Raw genomic sequence first — 25,294 nt, forward strand, 5'->3', positions numbered from 1 at the left:
AAGTCTGAACTTCATGAACAACTTGAACAAAGCATGTAAAGTTTTAAAAGCGTGCGTCACCTCAGGGCTTTACTGGGTTAACAATCATAATGTTCAGCGAATTTAATGGTACAGCTGGATACGGTAAAAACGCAATATGGATCGAGAGAATGGTTGTAGGGCATCACAAAAATGCTATGGAACATGCAACTTTTAACAAAGCACATTATGTACCTATGGTGTCGTCAAACGCCAGATATAAATGGGTTGAACTTTTAATTTCTTTGCCTGAATATTGTATCTTGATGAGTTATGAACCGCATTTACAGTAATTCAATATAGTGTCCATCCCCAATACTGTGCAGTATGCAACGACCACTTCGGCTAAATGACGCATGATTCGTGATTACACTAATGACACATATGGAAATATTATTGTATTGTACATGTATGACATCATTTTTCTTTCATTTCATATTTTAATATGCATAAAAAGTATTTGTCAGCATTTCCCGAAAGAACAACGAAAATAAAACCTGCTGGTGTTACAATGGATACTAAAGGTCACACTAATTCATGGCTCAGACTACAAGTTGCAACAACAGCCACGCAAGCAACAATAAAATTTGTCTGAATTTTGTCCGCAGCTACACATTAGTAACATACCTGAAATCGCGATAAGCAAGATACCATCCGGCATATAGAGGTTAAAGGTTTATCAGGTGCCAATGATACGTATCGAGGACGAGGTAACTCCGCCCACTGTCGGACATATACTAAAGTTATTACCCTGTGTCATATAGGGTAATTCACAGTTGACGTCATTGTTCTCTCATTAATATGCAAAAATAAACATTGTTCTCATTAATATGCAAAAATAAATATTTGTCCGCAATTTTAGATTACGTTTTTAAAAATTACACGTTCAGGAATGACGAAAATAGATCTTAATAGGCGACTACGAGTGTAACAATGAATACTAAAAACATATTCGCGACTCAGAGTACAAGCTGCATCAACAACTACCCATGCAACATTGATTAAATTTGTCAGCATTTCAAGCTGCAGTGTCCGATTTCTCCACTCAAAATAAGTTTCGGAATTTCCAAACCAATCTGACACAAGGTTAATGTCACTCAAATATGTGGCGTCCAGTCTGTGAAATTCCACTCAAGGCTATAGTACAGCAGTTATGAGAAACGTCCAGGGCAACAATAAATGCCAGTTTCTTCGGAATAGCAAAAGCTTGTGATATTTGTTGTGACATCCTGTGATTTTTTGGGGATTCCCCCTTGCTCAATACTTTATCAATTGACACAAGGATTTTTGTTCATGTATTCCGCTCTATTTTTTACAGGTTATACCGTTTGAATCATGTTGACATTTTTACACATCACAGTCACAGTCGAATAGCTCATCACATAAAATAGTTTCCGTGACCTTTGCTATTGCTCATAGACTAACACCTTGTTGGTTGCTTTGCGTGCCGTCACTGACCACGAGAAACCACTTCAGTCACGGTCATATCCACAATCAAGTAACCACAAATACGACCAATGGAAACAGAAAACATGTTAATTGCCTTTATTTCTATAATACAGTTAGTGCATCTCATCAAAGTTAAAGACATTCTATCAATTGGTGAGTTTCTATGTTTTATCCGTTTCAGATAAAAACAAAAGTTTTTTTTTTTCTTTTTCTTAATTGCCTTCTATAACTCACTTTTCTATTTGAAGAAAGGTCTTAAGGCATGAATAGGTAAAACAGCTATGATCTGGTAAGAATGGTGGACTGTAAGTATACGGATGCGGGATTTTGAAAGAATTTTGGAGTAATGGTAGGTGAGAAACAGTAACATATGTCCCAGTATACGTGAGGTAACTCTATGGACTTACGATTTAACCCTACTGGCTTCAATAACAAATGAATTTAGAAAAAATTGTCATGTACGGTATCAAAAGAAATTTTCTGTCTGAAAAGACAGTCTGAGCTGTTCAGCTTCTTTAAACTCAAAATGGCGGTTGCAATCGAGCAAGAATTATCTCGGAAAAATAAATCACACTCCTATCTAATCTAAACTCCTCTTCGCTAAGATTGTCGCGATGGAGTGTTGCTAGGGACTCCTTCTCAACATATAGGAAAACACAAGAAGATAATTATTGGAGATCTTAACCAATCGTGTTTTTTTTTAAATTCATGGCATTACTTACCATGTCTCTCGGGGACCGGGGCGACCCGGCCCCACTCTGACCAAGCAATCTACAACCAAGCTATCCCGTACTGACTTCACAAACTCTTACGAGTGTTTCTTTTGTTCACAAAAACTCATGAGGATGTAAAATTTACGCCAGGTAGTATCTTGTACTCTCAAGGTCACATGGGTCAGTAGGGACGGGTCGTACCCAGTGTAACAGAATGGGACCAGGGTTCACCATGACTTTCATGGAATCCGACCCACCATGAGTCATGTAAGGTCAACTCTTGATGATTTCTTGTAAGTAGTGATTCCATTTGACTCGATTCCATGTAGATTCTACATGTCTATCGAGTGCATATAGCCCTTCTTTAAAAAAAACGAAGTCGTACAAGTTGTCATAGAAAAATGACCTTGTACGTCAAAAGAACTTTTGGCAAAAGTATCGCCAGTTTTCAATCCTAGAACAAACGAACGAGACAACAAATAACAAACTAATTTACTTCTTTCCATCCTAAAACAACATCTACATCAATTTGAACTTTTCATTCGTCTACACTGTTACCGTCTGTGTTATTGCTAGGCGTCTCGTGCGCTTGTAATAAAACTACGGACCACAACCGTGTTGGTTGGTAAAGATACCACTTCGACTTGCATTTAACAATCATTCAGCTTGATCTATACGTCAAATAATTTGATGTCGACGCACGTCTGCATCACAGATGAAGCTTTCAAACGCTATCGGAGTGTCTATCTTTCTCCGTAGCAAATTGTAATTTTTTTTATCAATCCAACACTTGCAGTGTGGCCGTAACCTTAGGTGACGTGAAGTTATGCCTTCTGATAGTAATTTTGTGCATTTTTTGTCCTTCTTTACAATAAATTAAAATCTGTCTCCAAATTCAGAAAGGAGTTTAGACTGTGCCTTCAGGATACTGTGGAGATGATCGAGAGTTATTTCTTCTGCGATAGTTCCTTCACCTTTTTTGTAGTAGTCAGTTCCTCCTTTATACACCCCGAGGCGGAAATGACGACGTGGGGGAGCCCGTTCGCTGATATTTTCCTCTTCGGGTATAGAAGCAGAGGTGTACGCTGAAGACACATATCTCCGTTTTTCACCGACCACGCCTGGAGCTCGGGGAACGCGAGTATACAGCTTGTCATACTGTCTACCTGACAGGTATTCTGAATCGGAGGCTAAACGTGGAGACTTTCTGACATAGGATGCGGTGCTTCCGACATCTGTAAACTTGTCGTCATATTTCGATCTTGCCGATCGCCTTGCCGGGACGGTGTCGAACGTATCGCTGTGTCGTCTGGTTGTAGACTCGTATTTCTTGCGATAAGTTGTCGTTGGTGGCGGTGGCAGCGGCGGTTTTGAACGTGTTCGTGACCGAGGTGGTGGTGGTGGTGGTGTCGTGAAAGTCACCTTTGCCTTGGTGACTGTTACTGGTTTGTATTCTTTAGTGACACTGTAAGTGGGGAGTGGCTTTACACGGTACGATGGCGTTTTCCTTGTTTTGAGTATTGTTGGTCTTGTAACGGTCTTGGTAGGCGTATCGTACTTGCTTCGGGTGCGCGTATCGTACTTGCTTCGGGTGCACGTATCGTACTTGCTTCGAGTGGACGTATCGTATTTGCTTCGGCTACTTATGACGGGCTGGTAGGTTCTGGTCACGGGCCTGTACGTGGTAGTTTCGGGAGTGTAGGACATCGTCTCCCACTTGTCAACACTGGGCGCAGGGTTGTAGGAACTGGCCGTCTCGTACCTGTAGGAGGCTGGGCCAGGGTTATGAGCAACCGTGTAGTAATAACCGTAGGGTTTGATGTGTCGGTCTCCATAGTACCGCGTATTATAGGCTGTTTCTACATCGTGTCTGCGCACAGCGTTCTCGGTAAGTGGAACTCTGGTGTAGCGCGATAATACGATGTTCTCTTCTTCATCCTCTAAGCCGAGCTTTTCGCGATCAACCAGTGTCCGCGGTGATTGGTACGATGTGGTAAGGTCGGGCTCATAGATGTAGGCATTCAAAGGTGATCGGGGACTGTACCTGGGAGGTGACCAATCCTCGTAAGTCTTCCTTGCCGGAGTACTGCTTACGTTGGTCTTCCACCGCAGCAACGACTCCAGATCAGCATCGTCGTCGTCTTGATAACTTCTAACGCTGGCTGTCTCGAAGTCGCTCACTCGAGCTCTGCCTCCAACGCTAGAGCGGTACGGTCTTGCGTACAGGGCAGCTGACCTGGTCTTTTTAACCGGGATGTCTATCATGCTTTGAGTCTCCCACTTGTCTTCAAAGCGTTTTTGCGGTTTGCCGTAGCCACTAACGCTGGACGTTTCGAAGTCGTACGCCTTCTTCTGTCGATAGCTTGGCGATCGTGGCGACCGACGTCGGCCGGCTGTCGTGGTACTGTAGACGCTCGATGTTCCAAGATCGTACGCCTTCTTCTTACGGGAGACAGGCACGTAACTCGAAGTCGCGGTGCTAGAACCGCCTACAACTCCTGGTTTGCGACGAGGGAAGCGGGAAGAGGTGCTCTGCCCCGGGTTGGATGTCTTCGTGTAACGAGCGGAGTAGGTGGACGTGGCGGTGTGTCCCGGATTGGATGAGTGGTGACCGAGATCGGTGACACTGCTGTACGATGGAGCAGACGCGTTTGCAGGGTAGGATGGGGTGCCTCTGTACTCATTCAGCAGTTTCGTGATGTCGTCCGGGTCCTCGGTACTGAACCTCATCAGACTGTCTTCAAGTGCCGCAATCCGTGGATACATCTCCCACACCTTTCTTCTTGTAGCCAGGAGCTCTCTCAAGTTGGTATCACTGTCTCGATCCCGGGCCTGTATGGTGCTTTCTATGTCCCTCATCATAGTTTCGTAGTTATCAGCCATCTATAAAAGGACAGAAACAGCCAAAGCTCAATTAGTTAAAGCTGTGACTCATCATCGATGCATTTCCATTCGTTTCATGTCTGCATAACCTGCACGTGCAGTGGAATGTCCCAGTGTTGAACTGAAAATTGATGTGTCAACAATAAGACTGTTTATGGTACTGAAGATGTTGTGTTTAGGATAGCATTATGTATTTCAGCAGGCTTCGCTTTCGGATAAAAAATAACGAAAATACAACAATAGCTATATTTCCTTAAATATGTAATGTAACGTTCAGAATTCTCGATGTGTTTTTCCACAGGATATAAGAATGGCAATGACCTTGAGATGACACACTGCAAATCAATAAAAAAGTGTATTATAACCGGTAACCGGGAAACAATTATGTTACAGAAATCTAGGCCTATGATGTAGAAAGCTGACATTTTACTGAGATCCAGCGACTTAAGAGTCAACCATTCGGTCTTGGGAAAGTGGTTAAAATGAGCAAAAATCTGCCTGGCTAAAGGCATTTTACAATACGAATCCGCGTCTTGCCGCTTTTGAAAATATTGTTCACGCGACTAGACGTGAAAAACCAAACCCAGAAAGAAAATGCCAAATTTTGAAACGCGAAAAAATCACGTTTCCCCTTTCTCGCAGGGCCCCTTCGAATTCCCTACAGCGAATTACAGAATTTGCAGAACATAAATATAACGTGTGAACTTTCACCTGTACAGAAAGTGCGAACCATAAAAGAGCACATGTGACGGTTTTAGTACACTGCATTGCCGAGATAGCAGCACGCACATGTTATATATCTGACTTTATGATTTGTCTGCCATACCAATATTATAAAAGTGGATGAGAGGGCGCAGACGGCTACAGAACTTGGTGTCAACTCCTAGCGCAACGCATAACATTACTTTTATCAGACACGCAGCTGTTTTCGAGGGACACAACCCTCCATCAAGCGTTTACACGGTGGTATGTAGCCAGACGGAATTTCATTTTGCTGTTGAGTTATTCTCCGTCCATGTGGACAGTTGCAGGCAAATTTTTCGAATAATCCAATCGCTGATTTGCCTAACGTACCATCCTATGCATTACTCAGCATCAAATATTGCAGTTTTGTGGCTAAATTTGCCTTGCAAAAAAAAGTTCATTTGACGGATTTGCATCGGTGATTACGCTTATGATTATGTTTATTATCTGTAACTTTGTCGTCTGCAACGCTTGTTTGAGCAAAAGGAAGAGAGAAAATGAATGATGAAAGAATCAATGGCATCATTCGAAATCGTCATGTTCTGAACATTGCAACCTCTGCATTAACCCCTCTGCTCTGCATTCACCAGGAAAAGTAGTGGCATGGCAGACCAATGTATAAAATTTTAATGAGGTGCCTGTGACCGAGTTCGCGTGTGGCGCCATCCAGTATCCGAGAGTAGAAATTTGGGACCATAGCTGACAGCTTCCAAAATCAAATAGTGAGGGCGCACGCAACCGCTTTCTGGTGAAGATATTCTGACCTATTGATGGAGACCTAATTGACTATTTCGGATTTTGCAAACCTCTGAAAGTGATATGGTTTAGGGTATATAGTCTCAAATTACTAGGACTCTAGATCAACGTTTCTCATGTCGGTGCCTTGTTTCAAAAGAGGGATGACGAAAATAAAGGACGGCGCTTCTTGCACTAAAAATATTGCACTCGTTCATCTTGCCGTTCTGTTTGCGAAAATATGACAAATGTTATTGACGAATTCTCAAGCCTGTAAATCATCAAATAGTATAGCAGCGGGTTCAACTTTCACTCATAGTCTGCTATATATAACACGTGACAGCTGATAGTATCAGTTACATAAAGCCCGTAACCCTTTACAAAATGCTATTACTAGACTGATAGTCCAGTCAATCTAAGCCAAAAAAGGGGTAAACCTAGGACTAATTGCAACAGAAATTATTTCTTCACCATGCATTTTGGAAAGGTCCTAGAAATAACATACTAAAAGTATAATAAAATCTAAGGGGTGCAACAGTGCCTAATTTGCATAAATGTAAAGGGGCTCATGGGTATAAAATTGTCGCTGATAGACGGTTTCTACTTAAAATATGTGGCTAAACATGTCTTTGATCAGGTTTTTTTGGCTTATTTGCCTCCTTGGTCTAGGCAATGTTGTTGAAAATATTTTGTCGTCATAAAAATATTCCTCATTTGCATAAATCCAATATGGCCGCCACAACACTTCACTTTTCTTAGTTTTTCTCGAATTAATAACTATTTTTAGGCTACTACTGACAGAAATAGAATAATTTTTTCACATTGTATTTTAGACAAGTCCTAGAATAATATACTAAAAGCATAGTACAATCTAGAATTGTAAACAGTGCCTAATTTGCATAGATGTAAAATGATTATGGGTGCAAACTAAGTGCTGATAGAATGTTTCTGCTAAAAATAATTGGCTAAACATGATATGTTATGCAGGTTTTTGGCTTATTTGCCTTGTTTTTGGTTTAGGTAATGTTGATGGAAATAGTTAGTCTTCATAGAAATATTCCTAATTTACATAAATCCAATATGGCCGCCACAACCTTCACTTTTCTTTGTATTTTTCCCAATTAATTACTATTTTTATGCATAGCCTACTTCTGACAGCAATAGAATTATTTATCCACTGTGTATTTCAGAGAAGCCCTACAATGACATACTAAAAGCCTCGTACAATCTAGAAATGTAAACAATGCCTAATTTGCATATATGTAAAAAGATTATGGTTACAAACTAGGTGCTGATAGAATGTTGCTACTAAAAATATTTGGCTAAACATGATATATGCGGGTTTTGGGCTTATTTGCCTTGTTTTTGGTTCAGGCAATGTTGATTAAAATATTTTGTCGTCATAGAAATATTCCTCATTTGCATAAATCCAATATGGCCGCCACAACACTTCGTTTTTCTTTGTATGTCCCTAATTAATAACTATATAAGCTACTTCTGACTGCAATAGAATTAAATTTTCTTTGTGTATTTTAGAGAGGTCCTAGAATGACATACTAAAAGTCCAATACAATGTAAGATTTATAACATTAGCTTATTTGTATAGATATAAACGGATAATGGGAGCAATACATTCACTGATAAAAGAAATATGCATATTGAATTGAGAAAAATGCGACATTATGTTCAAGTAATGTATGCATTTATCTTAATTTTTGTGCAGGCAATATTTTGAATACATTTTATCGCCTGAGAAATATTTGCCTAAATCAAGTATTGCTGCCACTGCATTTCACTTAAAAATTATATTTAATCTACACAACAAGTAGTTTTTGTTTCCACTCTGTATTGAATGTATAGAATGACAAACAAATTACTGTTAAGAGGGGAGACAGTGCATAATTTGAATAAAGATAAAACTTAGAAAAATGAACAAAATCGTTGCTGTTAATAATTTCTTAAAAATATATTCAGCAAATTGATATTTAATTCAAGCAATCGTTATTTAATGTACTTTTTGTGTTTCTAGGCAATGCATAAAATCATTTAAGATTCCTCATTTTACATAACTGCAATGTGCCCCTCCTACCACTTTACTTTTCCCTTTTTTGACCTATAGTATAAATGACTATATATAATGTTAAAAAAACAACGGAGATCATTAGAAAGAAATTTTAGTAGGGTCATGGAAGCTACATATCGCAAGTTTAAAGGCCTGTGCTGGCACCAGACTTTCTCATCAGAAAATTTACCCACCAGATTACAATTATTGAAAACAAAAGGCTATCACACCTCAATCATTCTCTTACAGACTAGAACAAAGGCGATCCCAGGGATCGCGAAAAGTGCATTTAATGAAGTTGTGCATAAGACAGCTAATTTACCCAAATGCTAAATGGGTCATAGATGTACAAACCTGGTGCTGATAATCTATTTACGAAAGTGATTTAAGAGATAAGCTGACATTGTAATGACTATTAACATCATTTTCTTGTTTTTAGTTCAGGAATGTTTTCAAATATATCTTACAGCGATAAAAAAATTCTAATTTGCATTTGTCCAATAAGTCAACCATGTCACTTCCTTTTTCTAATGGAATATGAATTATTTCTTCACCTTAAATACTTAAAAGGTCCAAGAATGGTATACTCAAAGCCTAATACAATCTACATTGTGCAAAGGACTAATTTTAAAAGATCTTATAGCAAATGCCTACACTGTACTAAATGTAATAATTGAAACTTGAAAGGTTTTACAATATCTTAAAGAGAGATTGGAAGTTTTTACTAACATTGCTAAATATATTTTACCTAATTTTGAGCGATTCCTCATGTGCATAAATCATATATGATGATCATTAAAATAATTTTCTTTAATTTTTCAAATTGACGTCAACTTATTTAATTAATTATGTATCAGTAAAATGAGAAGTTACATTAAGAGACACTACTTGTTTAAGTTATTTAATACTTTAAATTCTTCCTATCGAAAGATGTCCATTTTATAACTTGAATGAACATTTTGCTCAGTACAAAGAAATTGACATGGTTATTTATCTTCTGTGTATTTTAACTCATTTTAATGATTATATACTAATAGGGCCTACAGAATGAAAAGCCCTGTAAAAATAAACAATGATTGATTCGTATAGTTCATTTCAATCATCTAGAGAATTTGCATAATGTCAATAACATTGGGAACTTACTGGAAGATTTGGATTTTCTTAATGCATACCAAAATGCTTGGGCCACATAACCAACACTTTGTACTAAGCCAGGCTGAAGAAAATTTGTGTTTCAGCTCTATTTTCTTTATTTTCACCCTTACCCGTATTACTAATATAGATTAAGTGTGGATAAAATGTAATTAAAGACCAGGTTGTGTGGTCACTGGTAAATCAGATATACTTTTGACTGTGTGCAACTTGCCTGTTCATGCCACATACAGAAATTTATGATAATAATGATAAATAAATTATAATGATCATGATGATATAGAGGTACAATTGTTATACTATACTGCCAATTATCATGAAATATGGATTAGGAAAGCTGTTCCTTTATCAGCTGAAAGACATTACAATAATCAAAGGACACTGCATTTCTCAAAATTTTGAAATTTCTTGAAGACAACAATTGAAAATTAATATAAAGTCATATAGTGGACTGAAGAGAGAGATTTCCTGTTAAATCTTACTGTACACAGCCATAGCATTTGAGGAAAAACTGAAAAAAATCTGTTGACTGAATCATGATAATCTAAATCACTGGTAAAAGCAAATCTAGATACTTTTCATAATGTTACATGGTCTAGCTGCTCTTTCAAATTTTCATGACCGTGAAACAAGAAAACCAAGATGTGAAGGGATTTGCATTACAGAAGCTGCCGTTAACGAGTTTGTCAATTAGGATATCAATTTTGACATCAAATTATCATAAAATTGGTTATCCTGTATTTGAACGTTATGGAAGTCTCACCTCAGATTGGCCAGACTCTCAATTCCTTGAGTGATTGATCTTATTGGTAATAATACAAAAGTCTAATAATCTGGAAATGGGAAGTCCATTACATAACAGCCCCATGAGTGATACTTGCACATCTAAGATCTGATATGATACGCAGTACAATTATATCATCCTGTGCTTCACATCTTTTCATTGAGTTATCCTTCCCCATACTTATGGGTTCTACAATGAACTGCAGCAGCATAAATAACCCCGACAGAAAGCAAAATCTAGACTTTCTGTTGTCAACGAAAGGATTCTGGCTGTAAACAAATGAACCACCTAGAGGAAGATGTAAACAGAGAGGAAGAGGAAGAAATTTGATATGATAATGACCATCATAATAATTGTCATCACCACTACAATCATGGTGATTCAAATGATGTTCGTATTTATACTAATGATAGTTTAATAATGAGAAGGATGATTCACAGGCACAACTGTTAAGTGTGGTGAACCATTTATTAGTAACTGAATATTTCCATCGTCATTGAAGATAATGACCAAAAGCATAAAATATTCCTTCATAAATTTTACTGCAATCGAACATGTTGTAGGAGAAAATGACTTAAAATGACAATTGATGTCAAAAACTTGAGCACGTCCAATGATTTTTAATGAATAACCTTCTCGTCGTAAAAGAAAGAAGAATATCCAAAGAAAGAATTCTGATTCCCTTTATTTAAACAGTAATGCTCTGAAACTCTTCTCTTTATACATTGCATTTCTGAATAACCAGAAAATGTAAATGGAAGCTATAGTAGGCTTATTGTATACAGAAGACCGTTTTGTCAATTATGCAAATTATGCATTTTGTATTAAAATATGCAAATTATGCATGCAAATTAGGTCAACCTCCTTTGTTTTAGGTAATTCTTGCAAAACCTTAACAATTTCATAGAGACAAAAAATTGTTTAAATATGAGCTTAAACATTCATTTTGTCTGAAATAGTAATAAAAACTGTGAATATATGCAAATTACTAAATTTGCATATTCTTTATCGTTCAAGACATTAAGAAAATAACTTATTGAACCTTACTAAATTGTGTTGCAATGAAAAAAGTCACTTGAATTCAGTTTACATGCCCAAAATGTGAGTATAGCAGTCATTTTAAAGGCGATATAGCTAATTTGAATATATGCAAATTTAACCAATTTGCACCCCTTATATTTTCTATACTTTTATTATGTCATTAGCGAGACCTTTCCAAAGGTCATGGTGAAGAAATAATTTCTGTTGCAATTAGTCCTAGGTTAAACCCTAAATTGACTGGACTGACTAAATTACCGCATACACGTTTATGCCTGTCTTTTTAATCACAAAACTCGCCGAAGATTGGTTGCGTCAACGACTGGGCTATCTTGTCGTATTCTGAAGGGTGTCGAACCACACTCGCGACGACATGTGTTTTTTCAATCCCAGAAAATACATGACTGATTGCCCAGGGCTCATTGCTACAACACGAGAAATACATCAAGCAGAACTTTCGTAATGATATGTCGGTATCTGTGTTCACCATTGTCCTCTTTCTTCGTCTCGCCCTGTCACGTAACTAAAGTATCTCCGTCATCGTCAACATCTCCGACATCATTAAAAAAATTAAAGAATCAAAACAATTGAATTAAAAAAAAATTAAGCAATTTTCAATTTGAGACTATGTAAATTGATACATCGGTTCAACATTGGTATCTTGGTTTATCCGTGGGCCCATCTTCCACAGTGCGGCCGGCCAATTTGCCGCGCGAATGTCACCACTATCCGTGATATAGTAAACCAATGCCCTGAAAACGATTTTTATTGGTCTTTTTCGGAAATGCAATATCAGACAACTCTGTGAGTACACTGCTCTCAAGCTGAGAAAGTGTTCACGTGATCACGGGCGCCATCCCTGCCCATCCCTGTAGCTCTCTCATAACTAAAAGCGAAGCGTGTATTTTCCTTTACGCATTATGAAAACAACTCATGTAAATGACCAGGAAAGGTAGCAGTAACAGATATTCGACGGTGGCAGCTGCCACCTAAGAGTTGGGTAGGTATCTTCCGTCTGTCCACAGACAAATAGAAAATCAGACTAGCAACGCGGCATGCCTTTTGTTCCATGGTCGTCTCGGTAGACTATGGCCTTTTCACATTAAAATGAGCTTCACAGGTGTTAGATTTTTTTGAGACTTTGTTCGTGGTTGATAATTGCACGAGATTATGCGAAAAGTACGACGAGATGGCATCGTGCTGCCAGTCGCGTAGCAACCATACTTACTTTGTGAGCTCTCAGGGCAGAAACACTGCTTCACGCCAATCAAAACATAACACGCTAGCAGTTTCATAAACACGTCCTTCCATAACCAACTTTTAAAAGACGATATGACTGACCGTAAACCATTGAGTAAAACCAGACGTAATCGATAAAAGACTTTCAAATTAGGTTCAAACACATTCATTATATATTCATAAAAATGTGAGAGGAAATTTTAAAATGGTAAAACTCACTTTCCCGAAGCTCAAAACTTTCCCGTTTTCGCCAGCGCGCCAATTCCGCTCAGCACCACACGACAACAACAACACAAACTTTGCCGAACATACTTTCGCTTAAAAATTGGCGAAAATCCGGAAATTACCGAAAGATGCATGGTCGGCACTCTTCGGAAAAGAGAGGCGAGAGCTACCTGAGGCGAGGCGAACATGGAGGGCTTACGTAAGCGCTCACACCTTGAACAGTACCCGTTGCTAGTCTGTCTTTCTATTTGTCTGTGGTCTGTCGCAGTGAATCAGTTGGCGCATACTCCTAATCTTGAACTGACAACCGAAAAATTTAGAAAATGAATTTGAAAGGTGAAAGACTTAAACTTTTGCTAAACCTTTCCTCAGTGAATCTTTCAACTATTATCTTACCAAATCAAGAATGAAATCAGAGGTCACTGTGCAAAGTTTGGTACCAGAGAAACAAATCACGTGACATTTACCGATGTTTAAAATTCAAAATGGTCGCCATCCCTATGTTAACTCTATGGTAAAAATGAATTTTCGATTTTCGAAAAACTAAGGCGGTGAAAATTTTTCTTACTCGAAGAGCTTTAAAACGAGCCCCCATACAAAGAGTTAAATCAGAAAACAATTGTAATAATTTGATAGTCCGAATATCTGTCCCCAAGACGCATTCAAAGTATAGCTGACTTACAGAGTAATGCAATTATTTCTCTGCCAGAAAATCGTCTAAGCGTGTTTGTTGATCTATCATACCTAGCTATTTCACTTTGTCCGTTTTTCAATTTGAAATTGTAATGCATTCGTCATCCTGGAATCGCCATGACTGGGTCTTGCAATAAGTTATCTGATCATTTATCAGTCACAGATGCACCCATGGGTTGCTACTACGACTTTTAATTTTTTTCCTCAGAACAACGTCATGTACTCGGACAGATATTTTTGTAAACATCACGTTGTTTCATACCAAGGAGGAAAGATATGTGACAAATCTCAAAATGTCTATTCGCGTTCTGTGAAGACAAACTTAATAAGCAAACAAACTGAACACACCTGCAACTCTTCAGAAAGTCAATTCCAAGAGCGCTATAAAATATGAGAGAAACAGGAATTTCGATTTCAAGAATGTCAGCAATGTTATGACTGACAGAACGCATAGGCAGACGATAAGTTTCCACTGTCCAAGATAGACCGCCAATTTCTAAAAGCCACTGTGATAATAGTAATAAATCGATCTCAAAATATCCTGAGTTTTCCATGAGTCTTCTTGCAATACACTGTCATAAGTGTTGAAAACGATATGTAAATTCACAAGTTTTAAAAAATTCCAGCTGTTCCACAATTTTCAAAAACTAATCACGTGGCAGAGAAATAAATATTACAACAAAATGTCAGCCATCGTGTGTTGTGCAGTCAAGTAAATGGCATCATGCTTGTTTCTTGGATGATCATGATGTGCACGAAGTAACGCATTTTTTGTACTTTTCCGTTTGGGCGCCATTTTACAAGTACAGCACCAGTGATTATTTGACCTGTTAAAAGGTGTATAGCATGGTTCATATTAGCGAGCAGTGATACTTCTATACACGTCATTCAGTTAGCACATTTACACGAACCAACTTTGGTTTGAAAATAAAATCATGAAAAAAATGCATTAAATTATCAGCTATTGTGGCTTTAAGGAAGTCGTACCGCAAAAATGATCTGCCATCGAAATAATTTATCGTTATAATATTAGCTTTATCGGTGCAGATACGTTTTACGGGGTATGTAACTGTATGGATAATATAACTGCCTTTCCTGTACTCTTAATAGTAATTACACTCGTAAAATCTCATAATCTTCTTGGACAAGAGCGTATGGCTATTGCGCTGCATTCTAATGAGCAATTAGGACACACTGACTCACAAAGGTCGTCTCGGTTATGATGTTATTTTCTCCCTGTAACATGCTATGCTATATTTGCGATATGATCAAGTTTGCAAGAGAAATTACATTTTATTGTACTATCCGGGTAGGCTATTTCTAAATGAATGTATCCCAGTGTCAGCTTCTGAGCCCTTGGATTTGAATAATGTCACAATTGTCATCATAGGGTCACAGTTCAAAGGGCAAGAAGATTAAACCAACTTTTACAATGACAAATGTCCTTGCATACAATTAAATAATACAATTAAATAATAATACAATTAAAGAATAAGTTACCGGGTGGTGAGATACTTTACGAAGTGCATGTTTATGAAGACCGCACGGCGCACAACCGTCAGGATGACCTTACAGCATCTCTTGTAAATTATGTACGAAACACAGGCGTGATGCGAACTGGGTAGTTTTAATAGCATGAATAGTGTAGAGTTCATATGCTACGTTCCGACATTCTGATACGTGGACTAGGTATCAGAACGTCGGAACGTAGCATAAACTCACAGCATAAACTCTACACAACTACCAAGCTGACAGCACGCCTGTGGTACGAAAGTTTGCCACTAACTCAAAGCGTCAAGCTAAGTACCGAACAGTCTTCAGTACACCCGACTTCATGAAATAGAAACCAAACCTGGGATCGAGGCTACGGGGATAGAATAACCGATCACTCTCACTGTGGTCACAGACACACTTCCGATGAATAGCCACATTCTGTAAATATTTACACGCGTGCAGAGAAATGTTATATATGCAGTTTACATGAGAGGCTAAAGGTTCGCTGACTTGTTTTGTTCTGAAAGATCATGACATCTTCTGAATTCGATGTAATTTGTAAGTTCTCAGATGTTTGTTTGACGCAGTATTTGATGGGTGTATCTCATTCCACCGAACTTAAATTAGCAAATAGACTAGGCAACAACAAAATCGGATGATATCATCTTAAGTGACGTCATATCAAAAGAAATACGTGTACACGTCTCACAAGAATAATAGCCATAACTTTTAACTGTATTTTTGTTTCGTTTTTTTTATTAAAAAACATTTTCTTATTCCTTTTCCTGTACGTTGGGAAAAGGTGTAATGTCTGTTATACCTTCCCGTTCAGACTGACTGTTCAGCTTTTTGAGCCGCATTAATCGATGCTAATGTCAGCATTAAGCATTAATTAATATTATGTGAACCGAATAAAATGTGCAAAGACACTTTTGTGTTCATGCATGCAGGCATCCATTTATACATCCATTTATTAAATTCATTCTCCAATGGTTTATTCCTGCATAATGCAGCTTTTCCTCCTAACAGATTCATTCTGGATAAAGAATCGAAACAGCAGCACATATGGAAAAAAATTAAACAAACGTAAAAAGTCACTTGCAACAAAACACCGAGATTACAATGTTTCGGTGAAATGGATACTACCTGACAGCAAATCCAAAACCAAAAAGCGTCAAAATTCTGTATTTCCTCTCATACGAGGAATCAGTATGTTTGACTAGGTAATTACATGACAGTTGATAATCTGTTGTATGGAGTGAGGGTGATCCCACATACATCAGCCATTTGTCAGAACGTTAGCTCATTACACGCTAGAAATATGTATGATAATGTCAACACTACAGGTATGAGCTCCGTTCTAATTCACTACACCGTTATTCCGGACTGCTGATCAACCATGAACCACTTGAAGCTACTGTTGTGGTTTTTTTAATGTTGAGAAATTGATTATCAAGCATTTGTTTGTTTTAAGAACAAGTGCAGTCTGATTAGGTGTCAAGATTTCTTAATTGATTAAGTATCTTTCTAATTGACTAATACACACATATCAAACCCCTCTCAAAGCTCCATCAGCTATGACGGTTGATTAATCTACGCATGCTCTCTCCAAAAATCATGTTGAATACCAAGTATTCAACTTGTCAACAGAACCTTAGATATTGTTGTAATGTTCAGTATTTTCGTTGACAGTTTACTTTAAGTACGGACTAGAATCAATTTGTCAACAATAAGATTACGCTGGGAGAAGCAGAAGATAATCAAATCGTTTTCTTGAACAAAAATAATGAAAAACATTACCAGAATTTACAGAAATTGTACCTTCAGTAGTGCTGGTCGTCATTCAGTCATTGTAGTCTTGTCACTAAATATAGCATAGAGTGCGGTACATACCTAAAGCCTCTATTGCCAAGTTGAATACTTGGTATTTGACATGATTTTGGGAGAGAACAGGTACCTGTATCTTGAAAATTCTGACAAGCATTGTCGGTCCTACGCCTCTGTCATCTCCTGCAATTTGGGGTCAAATTCCTCCACATGATTATTTCTACAGTTTCCATCGAAATAATTTAAAGGAAGCAAAGGACCAGTTTCACCAATCTTGCAAATGTAATTTCCAAAGGTATTGTTAGGAATGTAGGGCAAGTGATTATTTTTGCATATTAATGATATAACTGTGACGTCATCAGGAATCACTCTCTAGAGAGGCGCGCCTCAAGCAGTGAGTTGAATTACTATGAGGTAGCTAGCTGTCAGTGAACAATGGTGTAGTCTTTGTAACGGAGGAGGAAATTGTGTAAAGGAGTCAAAATTTACAGTAGGTTGAGGGTGCCTAGCAACTTTCAGAACCGCCAGGACTTTTGACAGAGAGTTTCTATGCAATCACTGCCACAGCAAAAATTCTCCACCAAGATCAAACAAGATTAACAGAGAGCTATACATCCCAACCGGCGTAAGCACAAAAGTTTCCTTTTGCTGGCCAGACGTTACGTATTCAACCTTCGCCCCGGGGAAACAAGGGCTTGAAAACACGCCGGCGATGCCCTGAGGCCAGGGCAACGTGTTGCCAAAGCTATGAGCGACTTTTGTTGCAATCGCCTGGGGCAAATACTTCAAAGTTCTGACTGCATAACCGACATTATTTGCCAGACTCAAATGTTAATTACAGTGACATTCTGTTCGTTCAATCTATGTCTGCAAGCATACTTTGGTGATGGCGGTTGTGTGCTTTTACTGGGGAATATAACAGCAGGGGCCTGGGTCGTCATATACCGGGCTAATCTTTGGAAAAATTAATTCTTGGCACGGTCGCAATACTGCACGTAAATCAATTTGAGCTTACTCCTCCTTAATAACGACGAAGTTATTCGATATTAAATATTTGGATGCGGTATTTATCATAACTTACCATAATTCACATTTATCATTAATCATAATATAGAATTTGCAATACGATTGGGCATTGAATTTCGTAGTATAGAATCCTATACGTCCGCTTGCTTCCGTACCTCCGACCGAGGTACGGAGGCAAGCGGACGTATAGGATTCTAGGCTATGAATTTCGCAACTCTCTGTGTTGCATTTCGTTAACACAATTACACTCATCAATGCTCCTTTATCGCAATATGGTTACTTCCTGGCATTATAGATAATATACCAAAGTGCGGCAGGATTATCTTATATTAAGCTTGGTTCGTTTTTAAGGAGAAGCGAGATTGCCGGCCTCAATGTTTTTGGAATTTTAAGATGTACTTGAGTCGTAGCGGTAGCCTTTAAAAGTTTCTGATCTTTTTATCACTTGATGACCTTGCCGCGTGACGGCATACCGTGATAATTTATCTAATATGTGCCTGTCTGTTATGCTGCGTTTGATTGCAAGAAAGGGTCACAATTCATGGTCGAGAGGTCATGTCTGAGATCATGCCTGCGCTAAGTTGGGCAAGGATGTGGAGAACTATTGGGGAACCTTTCCGTACAAGGGGATCGAATGCCCGACAGGTAAGGTTTTGTAAGAAATGACCACGCTTGGAGCTATAATTGTCCTATTACCAATAATAGGGTCATTTGTACTTTGTTTCGTGTACATGTCACCAATTAACCACGTTCCTGGTGTAGGTGGTTGATATCGCAAAAGCGGATTTTGACATTACATGTCAAAGAAAGGGAAACAAGTTCAATGCCTTGCCATACTTTCATATTGATACTATTACATTGTAACAACATGACCTGACTTGCTTTCCGTTGACACCGTATACTGCTACCCTTAACACCCGGCACCCCGCTCGTCAAAACTTTTCGAAGAGGTTTAGGTATTCAAACTGCCATATGAACTTTAAACAACCTCTTTAGGTACGGGACAACGAGCAATATTGCAAGAGTGAGAAAAATATCATTCTAATGCAAAAGCAAGCTACGCCTCATCCCGGTAAATTATGTTTCCATCCCGTCATGTTTGTTTATGTAAAAAGGGAGAACAACAACAAAACAAAAACCAAATACATAACGAAAAATAAACTTTCCATCAAAATATTGTTCTCGTACTATAAAATTATTTCGGCGAAGAAATACTCTACTTAAAACTCACATATATATGTCAATAAATGTTACCTTATGTCACAGAGTAACATACACAGAGTGGCAACACTTGCATGCCTTTTGTTCCATGGTCGTCTCGGTAGACTATTGGCTTTTCATATTAAAATGAGCTTCAAAGGTGTTAAACTTTTTGGAAGCTTTGTTTGTGGTTGATAATTACACGAGATTATGCGAAACATACGACGAGATGGCATCATACTGCCAGTCGCGTAGCAACCATAGTTACTTTGTGAGCTCTCAGGCCAGAAACACTGCTTCACGCCAATCAAACATAACACGCCAGCAGTTTCATAAACATGTCCTTTCTTGACGCACGTGTAAAAGACGGTATGACTGACCGTAAACCATTGAGTAAAACCAGACAGTATCGATAAAAGACTTTCAAATTTGGTTCAAACACACTCATTATATATTCATAAAATATGAGAGGAATTTTTAAAACGGTAAAACCCACTTTCCTGAAGCTCAAAACATTCCCGTTTTTGCAAGCAGATCAATTCCGATCAGCACCACACGACAACAACAACACAAACTTTGTCGAACATACTTTCGCTTAACAATTGGTGAAAATCCGAAAATTACCGAAGGGGCATGGTCGGCACTCTTCGGAAAAGAGAGCCAAGAGCTTCGTGAGGCGAGGCAAACATGGATTGCTTACGTAACCGCTTCACGCCTTAAACAATAGGTGTTGCCACTCTGTGTATGTTACTCTGTGCTTATGTCTACTGTGAAATAGTTTGCGTACTAGCACACACACATAATTACATGTATGTATGTATGTATGTATGTATGTATGTATGTATGTATGTATGTATGTATGTATGTATGTATGTATGTATGTATGTATGTATGTATGTATGTATGTATGTATGTATGTACGCATACTTATATGTATAATGTACGTATATATGGTGTATAGATAAATGTATAATGTACGTATGAATGCATGCGTGTATGTATGTAGAAGTTCTGCAAACGGGTAGACTTATGTACGCGTGTTGTTAACGTATATTTGCGACATAACATAAATGTTCAGTCGAACATTTTAAACATTTAAATATAGGACTGCTATGTTAATACATAGAGAAGAGGGAGATCATATGAACTATCAACTATACCCAATTGAGCGATTACTGGGAAGTAAACAAGAAGTTTGACATAATATGACCCATATTGTTTATCCAATCATGTACTTGTAAATATAATTATTTCACAAACTATGAGCGGGTCTCCCTAGGTCACTTAGAATAATACCCAATATGTTTGCTGCCCAAGGGGGATAAACGAAATGTGATGTAGCATTGTCGAAATGAGTCAAACGGAAAATATTCGCGGTTATAGAATGCGCAATTGTTCACAGAGAAGATCAAAAGTTTAAATAGTTTCTCGATTTCCGGAAATCCGTTTTCATCAGTGACTACACGCACAGATTTTGTAAAATGGGTCGAAGAAAGGTACTAAATATTTTATTTTATTTCTCGGACGTGACATATAAACCAGCGCATACACATACAATTTTATCATAAGTGCTAGATTACTAAGTAGTGACGATATTAAATTACTAGGTTAAGCTGTCTCCAAAACTTCGAGTCTGAACTAATTTACGAGACCTTGTGCTGAGGGGAACAGTTTTGGTATGCCCATAATAACCATGTATCGTCTCCGTATGGTTTGATCATGTCGTTGTGTTGGGTCACGATATACAGTGTATAAATGTCACATAAATTATCATAATTATGATTATGTATACTGACTTTCATTTGTCGTTTATGAAAAATATACCACTGCCTTAGAATAAACTACTCATGGCAAATATTGATGCATATTAATATTGCAGCAACATTTTTGATAATCGCGATTACACATACATATGTATTCCCACGCATATAATTTGTTGGTTATATTTAATCATTTGTACATGTATATGGTACACTCGATATGATGTGCGATTGTTTTATATAGGATACATAACGCGACCAGCATGAAAGGGGAAGCTTATAGAATGCCGCCATTGTTGGCGCAGAAATCTTATCATGTGATAGTGCCATCACGTTACCATAGTGATATGTTCAAATGAACCGCTGATAATAAACGTTACAATTTACATAAGCTTGAGAAGTATGTGGAAAATGTTCGGAGCAAATGTTCGGAAAAATAATTGGATGAGCTTGTCAAATTGGCAATATAACTGTATGACCGAACACTGACATGAGGACTCAAAGCAACTTATTTGAATTAATTGAAACATTTCATTTTGACAATAGCGTTTCATGCAATGCTGCATGTATACGGACTCGTCTCGGCAGGGGGGGGGGGGAGGTATTGGTGGCAACAACCTTTCCTCCTAAAACGAAAACTGTCGCTATATTCTATGACAGCTGCTACGGTGACTGCTATACAAGTGCAAGGGGTTTTATTATAAGGTTATCTTAAGGGCGAAGCACAACGTCATGAATAAGATACGCTTGTATACTTGTAACTGTATCACCGAACAAACTGCACACCCGCTCCCTGTAACTCTGCTACAGCAACTGCCAGGTATATGTATCGCTGCCATATCAACCAAACATGATCCACTCGTATCATATTTTCCTTTTAAGAATTATCATAAGCAAATCCATAGACTCATATTTCACTACATGAAACTATTCACAAATATTGTTGCACGAGAGAGCAAAACAAAGATTGATACAAGCATCACAAATGAGCATAAAGAAAAGTGACATCTGTTTGACTGACTCAATTTGATGGGCGGGGACCGGCAGGTGGAATGAGGTCAAGGGTCAAATATCACGCATTGTCATACACGTCGAATATGATCGATCGTACATGTACGTGGCTTGATATTACTGAAGCCATAGCGAATGGAAAACTATATGGTGTCTCTCCTTTTCACAGAAAACAGAATATGGGAAGTGGTTGTTGTAACGCTTCTGACAACGGCTAAGCTCGTTTCTGAACTAAATTATTATTATCATCTCTTCTTGTCGGGCTTTTCTTGTTAGTCATTGCTACAGGCCTACCAGGTCAGGAGTGACAATGATATCAATTTACAATTCTTCTGCAACACGAACGAAGTCGCTTAAATATTCTTTGCGAGGCTTATTGAGGTATTATGTCCGCATTGAAATTCCGACGCGCCCAGACAGTTATTCGAGCAAGCTTGGACAGGAAACGACATCTAAATTTGAAAATGTTTGACTGTAAAGTGACGAAGGATGGCTTTAGACGGCATTTTCACCAAACTGCGTCTATTTCCTACGCTCCTGACACTTTTGCAAACTTGTTGATGTGTTCTGGGGGCGTGTTAATAGCAATTAAGCAGATTTGACGTACCAAATAGCTTCCCGGTCAAAGTGCAAATCAGCGAATGGAGGCCTTTCTTTTGAAAGAGCTTTGTATATTTTAACCGAAGACACGGAGCAGTAGACCTGTATGAGGTGTATATTTGTGTATGCTAATTCTCACGCGCACGGGACAAAGAAAAAAAAAACACATTAAACATTATGGATCGGAGATCTGCGCTGTTTGGATTAAAATATCTACACATTGAGAGGCCCAGACTTCAAGTTGCTTGTGCCATGCGCAGAATATGAAGAAAATGTTTCGTTTCTACTTACTGTGAGCGAGGGGTACCGTCGATGTCCCGGGTCGACTACGAGTGACAATGACTTGTGTAGTTATTTTTTTCTGCCAAGGTGATGGGCGCACTCTTCTGTGTTCAACCTGCAACACAGAGGTTTGTTAGTATGTAAAACGAAACTAAAACAACAACCCATTGTTGAATTCGCCATGCATCGGTATTGAGAGCAATCTTGCATCACGTATTTGGCCTCAAGAAAACAAGACAAGGGTAACAGTGTTTCTGTACGGTGCAGTGGAACTGTACAGGTTGCATTGGCTATGGTGATCATAAAATAAGAGTTCTGCTTGCCAGGACAAATAAGCTGAGATTTTTCCAGGCCCCACACCTTCAGAAAATGCCAGAAAACCTGAATAATTTTCAGTACGGTACCTTCTCTGAGTTTCTCCACATAAGTTACAAGACGCCCGGGGATGGAGGTCCGGGGTCCGAGTCTACTAATCTTGGCGCATCGTACTAGTGCGGTGCTCGGGACCGAGCGAACTGCCTAGGATGGCCTGCATTCGACTTCGTATGGCATTGCCCAAATATGGTTGTCACGCGAGGAACGCTGATATCTAAAGAATGCACGCCGCACCGAAGGCTGAATCTGCTCTGTCTCTTTTTGTACACTTTTAATTGAACGGTTGCATTATAGTAGAAACTTTACCCGAAATTATGTATTATGCGTGGTGCGACCTGGTGACCCCAAAGGCGACAAAATACTCCGAGACGAGGTGAATGTTGTCAACTGTGTGGGGAACTAAGGATGTATGTAGACAAGCCAGCAACGTGAGCCGTATAACCCACTGTGAACTTAAAATAACACTCTTGGTTTGTATTTAGTAGTTTTGGCAGTCGTTTGTCGCCTTCCAATTTTAAACGTAAGAACTTACGAATCGTGTATAATAATTGGATAACATGATATTGTTTCCAAGCAATCAGTGACCTGATACGATAGCTAAAATATTCTGCCAAACACAGAGACAGAATATTTGGACAAGAGACGTGCCGAGCCGAAAGGTTTATAGATTGGATGGTTGGATTCTATCACGATGGCATGGCAGTAACTTATAACAGAACGCCGTTGAGAATGCAAGGGCTTGAATATTTTCTCTCCCAAAGAGAAAACTTTTTTCTCTCAGCTGAATAGAATCACTTCTGTAATTCAGATCGGTCAGCAATTTGGTTGGAATGTACTTTTTCAATTGTTCTACGATCTCGCATTTATGCCATGTCAAATTATTGAGCATCCGCTGCGTAAAGGAAGGAATAGATAGAAAGGTTATTGACCTAAGTATCCATGACAACATGAGGAGCGTGCGCGTCATGATATCACGTAAAGGTTTACATGGGAACGCTTGTTTTGATTATGCTTTGATAAACGCACTCTTTAAGTGTCGTCCTTATCCGCAAGTACAAGAAACATATGTCTAAAATACTCTAATCCACTTTAAAGCAATCACGCAAACTGTTGCGTCAATGATCTACCATTGTTTTCGCCTGCCTTGAATTTAAATCGAGTAAATGAAGTTCATGAAAGGCTAAACTGATAGGTATTGCCATTTCTACATCACAACAATGGCGGTAATTTAATTCGAAGGAATCTCTCTCTCTCTCTCTCTCTCTCTCTCTCTCTCTCTCTCTCTCTCTCTCTCTCTCTCTCTCTCTCTCTCTCTCTCTCTCTCTCTTGATATAAACTGCTATGGGAATCAAACGCTACCATGCTCCCAAATAAAGAATTTGGAACCACTATGAGTTTTCTCTTTCATTATTTTATTGCCAGGATTTCATAAATCTGGGTTGAGTTGGCTCGGGCTTCGGCGTAAAAATCACCGTCATTATGTCGAGGTATTTAATGACAACATATACCGTACCAAATTGCAAAAATTATGAAACATTAATTAGACATTCACCTGCGTATAGAGCCAGTCTCGAATGTGGAAGAAGGAAAGTAATTAGAAGTAGACGAATTACGTTAACCACTGGAAAGTTGCACAATACTAATTTCAGACTCGATGTGATTGAGAAGTCGAGATGTATTTCTGTTTGCTCAAATTAATTTCTTTGACTCTGAGAAGTTGATTCTATCAAGATTTCCACTCCACGCTGCTCTTCTGAAACCAATGATAACCCAACCATTACTCGACCTCCAGGCTCTGCCGTAAAGTGGTCTTGCGCTTTACGACGATGTTAGTGATGCCTGGAGTTGTCACGAGTAAAGTGTCGCGTGACCCCTATGTATCATGATATCAGAGGCAACATTTTTAAGAGTTGGGATGCCTACGTATACAGACGGCACGTCCATCAACGGCAGGCAGCCTTAATCTAGAATACCACTGAGCCAG

At 38.6% G+C, this 25,294-nt stretch overlaps 1 protein-coding gene across 1 annotated transcript; it reads right to left on the bottom strand.

Annotated features, from left to right (window-relative positions):
- Positions 1 to 1,540: 1,540 nt before the first annotated feature.
- On the bottom strand, positions 1,541 to 23,624 carry LOC139115698 (adhesive plaque matrix protein-like). The gene is made up of 3 exons (XM_070678004.1): positions 23,340 to 23,624; positions 22,945 to 23,050; positions 1,541 to 5,063 (listed from the first exon to the last, which is right to left on the bottom strand). Exon 3 carries the CDS (start codon positions 5,061 to 5,063, stop codon positions 3,057 to 3,059), a length of 2,007 nt encoding a protein of 668 aa, XP_070534105.1. The 5' UTR covers positions 22,945 to 23,050; positions 23,340 to 23,624; the 3' UTR covers positions 1,541 to 3,056.
- Positions 23,625 to 25,294: the final 1,670 nt, after the last annotated feature.

This window comes from Ptychodera flava, chromosome 17 (assembly GCF_041260155.1).
Source record: "Ptychodera flava strain L36383 chromosome 17, AS_Pfla_20210202, whole genome shotgun sequence".
NCBI lineage: Eukaryota > Metazoa > Hemichordata > Enteropneusta > Ptychoderidae > Ptychodera > Ptychodera flava.